The 10,610-nt window shown below is 49.1% G+C and overlaps 1 protein-coding gene across 3 annotated transcripts; it reads right to left on the bottom strand.

Annotated features, from left to right (window-relative positions):
* Window positions 1-1,379: 1,379 nt before the first annotated feature.
* On the bottom strand, window positions 1,380-7,311 carry FAM219B (family with sequence similarity 219, member B). 3 transcript variants are annotated; one of them, XR_825560.1, is made up of 6 exons: window positions 7,106-7,311; window positions 6,814-6,901; window positions 6,055-6,132; window positions 5,735-5,944; window positions 5,570-5,618; window positions 3,723-3,762 (listed from the first exon to the last, which is right to left on the bottom strand). XR_825560.1 is itself a non-coding variant. In XM_010843343.1 (5 exons), exons 1-5 carry the CDS (start codon window positions 7,299-7,301, stop codon window positions 3,598-3,600), a joined length of 576 nt encoding a protein of 191 aa, XP_010841645.1. In that variant the 5' UTR covers window positions 7,302-7,311; the 3' UTR covers window positions 1,380-3,597. The 3 variants fall into 3 exon arrangements, 1 of the variants encoding a protein (XP_010841645.1); XM_010843343.1 differs by lacking the exon at window positions 5,735-5,944 and having other exon boundaries at window positions 1,380-3,762; XR_825559.1 differs by having other exon boundaries at window positions 3,600-3,762; window positions 5,570-5,944.
* Between the last annotated feature and the right edge of the window lie 3,299 nt (window positions 7,312-10,610).

Raw genomic sequence — 10,610 nt, 5'->3', positions numbered from 1 at the left:
GGCTGGGCTTCCCTGGTAGCTCAGCTGGTAAAGAATCTACCTATAATGCAGGGGACCCCAGTTCGATTCCTGGATTGGGAAGATCCCCTGAAGAAGGGATAGGCTACCCACTCCAGTATTCTTGGGCTTCCCTAGTGGCTCAGACAGTAAAAACTCCGCCTGCAATGTTCAATCCCTGGGTTGGGAATATCTCTTGGAGGAGGGCATGACAACCCACTCCAGTATTGCCTGGAGAATCCCCATGGATAGAGGAATCTGGCTGCAGTCCATGGGGTCGCAAAGTCAGACATGAGTGAGTGACTAAGCATAGCATAGAGCAGGGATCATCCACTAAGATCAGCAGGCTGGATCTGGCCACGCCCTTTCTTTGCATACCATTCAGCTGCTTTCAGGCTACAGTGGCAAAGCTGAGTCGGTGCACCAGACTGTATGGCCTGCAAAGCCAAAAGTACTCACTGGTCCTTCACAGAGAAAGGTTGTCAACCACTTCTTTAGAGCACAGTCAGTCACTGTAGAAGTGGGGACTGAAGGACAGGACAATCCAACTTGTGTTGTGGAGAGAAACCTAGTTCCTTTTTCCTACGATGGCAGGAAGAACCTGCACGGGCCTCTGCTCTCCCTGTGCTTACCCTCTAGAGGTGGGACACCCTCTGCAGGGGGTGTATAGCTCTGTGTTTTGTCACTGCGGTTTCTGACTGGCAGTCTTAGCTCCTGTCATCCCAGACTAAGCAGACACCCAGGCTAGTGGCTCCTTCCTGTTGGTAAGGGATTAGTCTCACACAAAAGGATCTTTCTGGGCCATTGCCCACATTAGACCTGTACAATGGAATTCCAGGAAACTACCTACAAAAAATTTTAGCCAATCTGTTTTGGGGGTTTTTTGCCTCCAATAAGTTTTCTTCAGCTGAAAAAAATCAAGCAAACAATACCTCCCATAAACCGAAAACAAAAAAACCTGAGAAGGGTCTGCCAAAGGGAACTCATAAAGAGAAGTGATAAGGTAGCTCAGTGATAAAGAATGCACCTGCCACTGCAGGAGACATGGGTTCGATCCCTGGGTTGGGAAGATCCCCTGGAGAAGGAAATGGCAAATCACTCCAGTGTTCTTGCCTGGGAAATTCCATGGACAGAGCAGCCTGGTGGGCTACAGTCCATGGGGTCACAAAACAGACATGACTTAGCGACTAAACGATTCCATCCGTGGTCTCCAATGAGGACTGAAAATGGCACCCCCTGGGAACAGGAGAAAGGAGGGGTGGCCCTTGGCAGAATGGTCGCAGTTAGAACTGTTAGGCTACTTCTTCATTTCAGAATTCAGAAGGGGCAACGGCCATGGTCTAGGCTTTTCTTAAAAATCCTGTTGCAACACAGAGACAGCTCAACAGAATGACGGTATTTATTTCTACAAACTTACAAAGCTGTAGAAGCCTAAGCCAAGAGTTCTGTAAAGGCCACGCAGTACCGCTCCTATCCGTGAGGTAAGCCGTCTCCCGAGTGCCATCACCTGCACGACACCCCAGCACTCTTTTATTAAGGCAGTTTGGTTCTAGACACCTTGGTGCTTTTATTGGTGACTTTCTAGCCCATGGCTTCTTAGCCCCAAGCAATTGACCATTTCTACCCTGCCTTGCTCTATGACGTTTCTGCAACTTTTTCTACAAAGGTAATGCCTCCCCCTCAGGGTCAACCAGCCCTGAAACATTCCAGGGAGAGGTGTAGCCAAATACACCAGTGTGGCTTTATAACAACAGCCATTGGAGGGTCTTGGTATTGGGGGCCCACTGCCATCCTCACCCCCAGCAGCTGTCAAATACTCTGTCCCAGTGAAATGAAGCAAGAGGCCGGGAAAGTTCCCAAGTCAGGACCACACCTCAATCCTCACTACCCTACCCCTGTCCACTCCCATTCAGCTCCATCTAGTTCTAGGTAAGGCAAAAAAAAAAGGAACCACTGAAAAATTTCACAGAAGCCTGGTACAGCAAGAGATGCAATCTAGTAGGGGTCACGGGAGATTATGCCTGTCCTTGGTATGTTCAAACTGGGGGCTGACAGTAAAGCCCAATCTTGAGTATCCACTGTGGTCAGAGGAATCTGGATGCAACAGAATGGCTCTCACTAGGGTGGAGGGAGGCCCTCTGCAATGGCAAGATTATCTCCTTAGGTTGGGGTGGGAGGGATAGCTGGGGAGCTTCCACAGGTCCCTCCTCCTCATCCTGTCAGCCTATGTCAGGGCCCACACAGCTGTGCAGTATACATCTCACCATTGCTGCTTCTCAAGTGTAAAATGTTGAACAAATGAGGGAATTCCCTGGTAGTCCAGTGGTTAGGATTCTGAACTTCCACTTCAGGGGCCTGAGTTCCACCCCTCCCTGGTTGGGGCACTGCTGCTGCTGCTGCTAAGTCGCTTCAGTCGTGTCCGACTCTGTGTGACTCCATAGACGGCAGCCCACCAGGCTCCCCCGTCCCTGGGATTCTCCAGGCAAGAACATTGGAGTGGGTTGCCATTTCCTTCTCCAATGCATGAAAGGGAAAAGTGAAAGTGAAGTCGCTCAGTCCTGTCCGACTCTTCGAGACCCCATGGTCTGCAGCCTACCAGGCTCCTCTGTCCATGGGATTTTCCAGGCAAGAGTACTGGAGTGGGGTGCCATTGCCTTCTCCAAGAGCTCACAAAACAACAAAAAATCCAAATGGGAAGGCACTTAACTGCTCCTGCAGCTCCCTCTGCTGGTAACCAAAAAGTGCAGGCTTCTGTGGCCAGCTCCAGAACCTTCATTCAACCTTAGATCAAAGACTGGTGAAGATATTAGCTAAGACCAAGGTGAAGAATGGCGACCAAGGTGAAGAATGGCAACCAAGGAAAGAAATTTTGTCTACCCGGTGGAGTAGAGTTAGTTTTCTCTAACTAGGGTTGGACTAAACAAGTTACTAAGCTCACACAGACACATGGACCAGTTGGGAATGCTCAGCTTCCAAGGATTCTGGAAGCCTTGATCAGGCTGTGCCATCAAGCAACTTGTCGTACTCTCTGCCACAGTCATACAGGAACAACTGGCAAACATGTAACCCATCTTGGAGCTTGGAAGAGAAGAGAATATAGAATTTCCTGAACTGAACTGGCCCCAAATAGTTAAATTCTTTTTCCACAGACTCCCAGCTGCAAGCCATAAAGTGCTATTTTCTGCCTCCATGCAACACCAGCCAGCACAGCCTGGGCACAAAAGCTCCCTTTTTCCCTCCACAGGGCATCATGACAAATACCAATCAAGAAGTCTGCAAGTTTCTCTTCACCAATTTTGTCACTCAGCATAAGAAACAGAATTCCTGTGTTCCTGCCCTTATTAAAGCAGTTTCTCCAAATGCTACTCCAACAGCAGAGAACTGCAGAATTCCACCTGTCACCCTATGACCCAGATGGGGGCCTCTGGCCTGAGAAGCACCAGGTTTGGGGTAACTGCAGTCACTGCCTTTCCCAGAGGGTCAGTATCTCCAGTGATCCTGGGGTTGACAGCAGTAGGTTCCCACTGCACTCTGTGACCAACGCAGGGTCAATAGGACTCTGCAGGCATGGTGAGCAAGACCTGTCCTAGAGGGTTATGTCTACTGGAGAGCACAGGATGAAGAGGCCCCAAGACAGCACCAGCAGCAGGAGCATGTTGAGGTCATGGGCTTGGGAGGAATTAGGTCCAAGTCCTCATCATCTGGAATCTCATCCAAGTGATACCCATCCTGGAGCAGCTGCCGGCTCACATCCTGGTTCACCTGCTAAGAACATGAGAAGAGAGAACTATAAGCCAGGCCATAAGGCAGAAATAACTGCTGCCCCCAAAGCAGACCCAGATCTCACTGGAGCTTACTGTCCATTTCCTCCTGTCCGTGCTCCACCCTCAGGCCAGGCCTGCACATCCCTGGACTACAGGAAGAAGTGCTAACCTTTTCCTACCTGTCTCACCCAGCAGGGGCTGGGGGACATCCAGGGACCTGAGCCAGGACTGTCCAGGCTGCACTGTTACATGCCCCCAAGGAAGCTGCCCTCACTCAAGAATCCCAAGGCAGGTGATATGAGATTCGAGATTATGTCCGAAAGTCAAGCCCTGACCATTACCACTGTGAACCCAGATTGGTTCCTATGAAGGTGAAGATTATGGAACAATTGGTACCAGTACAATGGGGTAGACGGGTGGAGGAAAATGGGTTAGAGCAGAATAGGGTGGGGAACAGCTGCTTCTGCACTGCCAGTGTTTCTCTTTGATGCCAACAGAGCTCATTCCTTGCAAAGTAGAACCTGTCAGCCTGCCTTCACTAGTTCCACCAGTTCCAAATGAGACTGGGGAGTGTAGGACTTCTCTGGCTCTTGGCTTATTTTTCTTTCCTTTGTTCTAACAATCTTAGGCACCTAGATATTCAAGGAGGATACAATTTGCAAACTGTATTCTCTGGCAGAAACTCGGGGTGGCCAAGGGTTTCCAGGAACGTGAGGAAGAAATACCAGTGGTATATAGTCAGGTCCCCAGCACTTCACCTCTGTCAAAAGCAGTAAGCCACAGATGCCAGAACCTTCAGTCTCTGTTTTAGTCTGGGACAGTCACTTGTCCAAAAGGCCAGCCCAGGAGTATCTATCTCAGTCACAGTTCCCACAGATGGAACAAAGGAGGAACAGAATTTGTCTGGCCTGGAAGTAAGCAAGCTTGAGGATGGAAAGGGGAGGGACAGGAATGCTGATCTCAGGTAAAAGATGATCAAAAGAAGGCAGAGTAAAATTACTCTGTCACTGGAGACAGGACTAAGACCACTAAGTCCAAGCTGCAGGAGACTTTTCCAATTAACAAGGAAGACGTCTCTATGAGCTACCTGAATTGTGTGTGTTGCAGGGGAAGACAGGCAGCAAGGTTTCTTGGAGGTAGTACCCAATTACAAGAAGCATTCAAATAAGCATTTAGCTGGGATTTATCAAGAGGATTCCTTTTCTAAGTGGTGGCTTGGATTAGACTTGTGAGGTCATTTCCAGCCCTAAGAGTCTCTGGGGATTTCCCTGGTGGTCAGTCCAATGGTTAAGACTCTACACTTCCAATGCAGGGGGTGTGAGTTTGATCCCTAGTTGGGGAATGAAAATCCTATATGCCAAAAAAAAAAGTTCTGTAGTCTCCTGCGGGCTTCCTCGGTGACACTAGTGGTAAAGAACCTGCCTGCCAATGCAGGAGACACAAGAGACTCTGGTTTACTCCCTGGGTCGGGAAGATCCACTGGAGGAGGGCATGGCAACCCACTGCAGTATTCTTGCCTGGAGAATCCCATGGACGGACGAGCCCGGTGGGCTATAATCCATAGGGTCGCAAAGAGTCAGACACAAAGAGACTTAGCATGCAGCACACACATAGTCTCCTGGACTTTCAACAGTCCTCTTCAGACACCTAAACTTCTGCTAGGGGAACAGGGTAGAGTAGAAGACTGGAGAACACATGGGAAGTCTGGTACAGTGCCATGCATATAGCAGGAACCAGACAAGCGTTTCGCAGTGGCTATGACACTGCCTGCAGCCTGGCCCCGCCACAGAAAGGTGCTCTGGACTTGCCTCTGCAGAGGAATACCCGGAGGAGTATCTGGATTCCAGCTCTCCATCACTAGGACAAGAGGAAGACAGTCAGTTCAGGGAGATGCCTGCAGAGCACAGCTGCAAGCGGCAAGGTGCACAACATGTAAGGGGGTCTGGAGGACTTGTGAAGCAAAGACCACACACCACAGAACTCAAACCCATAATCTGCCATGAGTATCAATGGCTCCTTCTTGGCTCCAGCAGGGAGAGTCACTGTCACTAATAATGCAGACATAATAGGACAGGATGACTCCCCCAGACAAGGTTGGTGCTTCACATCCAAGAGCAGCAAGGTCACCTATGAGTCCTCTAAGCAAGCCATCCCGGAAGAGACAGTGCTCTGAAGCAGCAGCCCTGGAACATGCACAAAAGGTCTTGGAAGAGACAGGGAAAAAGCAAAGCAAGTTGTCTGCAATTTTTATCCAAGGCACTCCCCAAGGGGTATTTCCAAGGACAGCACTTACCTGTCAGAGTCGAGGGACACCAGGTTTTCATCTGGACTCTGACTAAGAGCAGTGTAGCCCTTGTTAAACTTCACTGACCTGAGGGGAGATGGGGGAGAGACCAAGCATAGATGCAGTGCCAGCATTTCAGAAGGAAAGCCAGCGTCCTCACCCTTATGGGGAAAACAAAAAAACTGACTGCACTACTCCTGACTATCTTCTACCTGGACAGCCACCACTGCCTGCCATGTATCCATGCACTTCCCCACACCGCTCTCCCTGCTGCTTCTGAGGATAAGCACACCTCCTCTTCTAAGAATCAGGAAAAGCCCGATCTCCCCACCTTTTTAACCTGAGGACAGAAAAATCAAAATCCTTAGGCAAATTCCTTCACCTGCTTTAGCTCAAGCCCTGGTGAAGGTCCGATCCAGCCCTCAGTGCTTACCGTTCTATTAAGGAAAAATCACAGTCCTAGCTGTTCCCACACTGCTCTCCATCCTCACTCCTGGGGACCCCAGCCACTACGCTCCTCCCTAATTTAGACAGTGATTGACCCTACGAACTGACAAAACTCATAGCAAGGCTCTTTCCTCGACACCATCACATCCTGGAAAGCAAAGAAAAGGTCGTTCCTCTTTCCATTTTTAAACAGTGAATCCGACAGGCCGGCGTCAGGGGAATGACTGGCTCGGCTTTAAACGTGGGTACTCGGTCTCCCAGCCTGAGCACTAGGGCCTACTGTGAAAACGCTTGCACAGAGGAGGTGGCGCCTGCTGAGACCTTTTCCCTGAAGAGTCGGGGCGGTTCGGCGCGGCCCCCAGCATGCCTTTTCTCCGCAGAACCGCCTTGGCCAGGTCCCGGTGCTTCTCTGGAAGTCAAAGGGCCCAGATCAGCGGGCTCATCCCTACTCCGCCGTGTCTCCCAAACGCCAGGAGCCCGCTCTCCGAACAGATTTTCTGGTGCGGGAGCGGGCTGCAGTTGCCCCTCCGGGGTCGCCCCAGCGGCGCTCCGGAGCCAGCCCGGGAACGCGGCAGCCCGCCCAAGCAGAGACCCCTCATCGGGCCGCACTCACTCAGCTTGGCCTGAATGGAAGGCGCACGCGCCACCATGTACGGGCCCCGCTTCTCCACAGCCGCCGGGATCCGCTCTCCCAACCGGGGGGCTCCAATGCCGCTTCGCCCGGAGGGCAGCCCCGCAGCTCCCGTCCCGCTGGGCCGGGGTCCCGGGATAGAGGGCGCAGCATGCCCGTCGGGATCCGCGGTCGCCATCGCCTGGCCACGCCCCGCCGAGTCGCGAAGCCCCGCCTTCTGGCTAACCAGCCGCCAGACGGGAGGGAGGCGGTCCCTCCTGGAGCAAGATGGCGGCGCGCAGGCGTGGGCCGTGCCCACCCGAGCTTTCTGGCCCCTCCTGCTGTGTGATTGGCTCAACTGTTCCGCCTTTCCGGGGGTTGGGTTGTTTCAGTTCCTCCGTTCTGGCACCAGCTCGCCTTTCGCAGTCGGCCTGAAACTGGTGATGTCAAGCCAAGTTCTGTCTCTGGTCGAAAGTAAATATCAGTATTTCCGGGGAGCTGCGGGTGTGCGCTCGCACACTCAAAGCCCTGATGCCTGCGCTCTCACCGCAGTGTCTCCGCAGTGGTCCTCTCGCCACAGCCGGAGCACCCCAAGGGCGGGCCGGAGAGAGGCTGGATTGAATCGGAAAGCGAGCGGTAGGAGAAAGGGAGTTAATAAGCCCTTCTCCAGAAGATGAAACAGGTCGGAAAGGTTCAAGGACCTTGTGGAGGTTACACAACTAGAGGCAGTTCCTTGGCTGATAGATATAACACCAAACCCTCGTTATTGCCAGCACTGCGCAATGCCCGAGACCTTGGATGAGGCCTGACCCTAAGCCTCAGTTTCCACGTTTCAAAATGCAACCAACATCAGTACCTGTCTTATAGCGAAAAACAAGGACAAAACAGGACTTGGGAAGAAAACCAAAAGTGCCCTGAGTTTGTGTCGGGGCACAGGACTGTCATGGCTCTTGACGTCTCTCGTCCCCAAGGGCTTTTGGCTGGCTGGAAAGTAGCTCTAGATCCTTGTAGTAATTGCCAAATCTCATGAGGCTGTCCCAAGGCTAATTTACTAGCTTTCACAGGGTAAGTCAACAGTGTGCAACTTACGAATCCCCAGGGCCACCCAAAGAGTGGAGCGGGAGAGTGCCCTAGTTGGGCTAGGAGAAGCACAAAGGAAAGTTAACTATTTTGGTAGATTCCACCGCTGTTTTTAACCTCCAGAAACAATCATTTCATATGGTTTGACTTAATATTTAATCCTCCTGACCTCCCAGTGAAGCACTGTTACTCCCATTAAGCAAATGAGAATTAGATTTGGTCAAGTTCACCAGTAAAGCGGTAAACCTAGAATTTGAACCCAGCTGTCTGTGGACTCTGAAGAGATGGTTTTTCTCATAGTTGTCTTGTTAAGTTGATGGAGACCTACCAAGGGGCCAAAGAAAATGTGATCAAAACCCTCTTGATGTCACAAAATCTCTAGGAACTTGTAGGGAAAGAGTCTGAGTGCTCTCATCCATGACACTCCTGGGTCTCCTATCCTGGCAATCCAGCTAATTGCCATGTGGTTGAATATGGGCCCTGAATACAGATAACTTGCTCTGCCATTTATTGGTAAGTTAGTTAACTCTTTACGTCTCAGTTTTTTTAACTGAGGAATGGGATAATAATAGTACCTATCTAATAGAATTATGAGGTTAAATTGTAAAGTGCTTGGGACGGTATTAGCATATAGTAAGTGCTCAAGAAATGTTACCTCATGAAACTTACACAGTGTTTTAAGGATTTAGGGTTTTATTTTCTCAGTTGGCTTTACATGCTTCCAGGACAGACCACCTTAATGATATTTTTATCCCTTGTTTTCAGCACAAAGTCATAGTACTACATATTTGTTGAATGAATGTCCTATTTCCCTTCTTAACTTTTAGTCAATTTAATCATAGAACTTTGGGGCTGGCAGGAATCTTGGAGATTATATAGTCTAAATTCATTTTATTATGAAGAAATTGTGATTACCCAACTGCCTTGATCTGGGTGTGGCAGTTCACTTTTTCCGCTTAAGATATTGTATTCACTAGGAACCTAAGAAAAATGAATAACTTCCCATTGCCCAAAGCGAATAGCAAAGATTAAAACCTAGGTTGTAAGGGGGTAAGTCTCCAGGGCAAGAATGGCTACAGCACACAGGGCACGAAGCCTGTCTTCCTCACCCCAGCTGCTCAGACTCTAACCTACAACGTCTATGCTGGCTTCCCTGCAGGACTGGAGATCTGTAATTCTTCCGTCAGCAAAGCTTTATTCATCTATATGTCAGGTGCTATGAAGATCTAATGATGAACAGGACAAAAAAAGTACCTCTTAGTCTCTGATTCTCAGTCTTCTTTCTTTTATTCTTTGTTGTGGGTTGGGGGAGATTCCTGGCTACTCGGAGTTAAGACTCCTACCCTCATTCATGCCCCCATGGAGCAGTCACATTTACGTTTTTTTTTTTTTTAATATTTATAGAAGTTTTAATTGTGAAGCAAAGAGATGGTCTTAGATGGAGTCCACAGGGGGCTCTGGAGTATGAACAGTACCACTGAGTTAAGCCCAAGTCACATTCTTTATTTTTGACTCCAAATCATGGGAATCCTACCCATCCCCCAAGTTTTCTGGTCCTGGAACAGATGAATCTTTATGATCAGTTGAGAATACTAGTTCTGCTGTCCAGTAAAATTTAATTCCCTCATCTAGACAAGAATCTGGGATTAGGTATAGAAAAGAATGGGAGACAGTGGTGAATTTATTTTTTATTGAGGTATAATTGACCTCTAACACTGTGTTGATTTCAGATGTACAAAATAATGACTTTTAAATTGCCAATATCCGCTGGATCATTGAAAAAGCAAGAGAGTTCCAGAAAAGCAAAGCATCTATTTCTGCTTTATTGACTATGCCAAAGCCTTTGACTGTGTGCATCACAATAAACTGTGGAAAATTCTGAAAGAGATGGGAATACCAGACCACCTGATCTGCCTCTTGAGAAATTTGTATGCAGGTCAAGAAGCAACAGTTAGGACTGGACATGGAACAACAGACTGGTTCCAAATAGGAAAAGGAGTTCGTCAAGGCTGTATATTGTCACCTGTTTATTTAACTTATATGTAGAGTACATCATGAGAAACGCTGGACTGGAAGAAACACAAGCTGGAATCAAGATTGCCAGGAGAAATATCAATAACCTCAGGTATGCAGATGACACCACCCTTATGGCAGAAAGTGTAGAGGAACTCAAAAGCCTCTTGATGAAAGTGGAGAGTGAAAAAGTTGGCTTAAAGCTCAACATTCAGAAAACGAAGATCATGGCATCCGGTCCCATCACTTCATGGGAAATAGATGGGGAAACAGTGGATACAGGGTCAGACTTTATTTTTCTGGGCTCCAAAATCACCGCAGATGGTGACTGCAGCCATGAAATTAAAAGACGCTTACTCCTTGGAAGGAAAGTTATGACCAACCTAGATAGCATATTCAAAAGCAGAGACATTAC

The sequence above is a fragment of the Bison bison genome, unplaced genomic scaffold, assembly GCF_000754665.1.
Source record: "Bison bison bison isolate TAMUID 2011002044 unplaced genomic scaffold, Bison_UMD1.0 scf7180017864181, whole genome shotgun sequence".
In the NCBI taxonomy this organism is placed as follows: Eukaryota; Metazoa; Chordata; class Mammalia; order Artiodactyla; family Bovidae; genus Bison; species Bison bison.
Note: the sequence above shows the minus strand (reverse complement) of the source record. Positions and strands in the feature narration are given on the sequence as shown.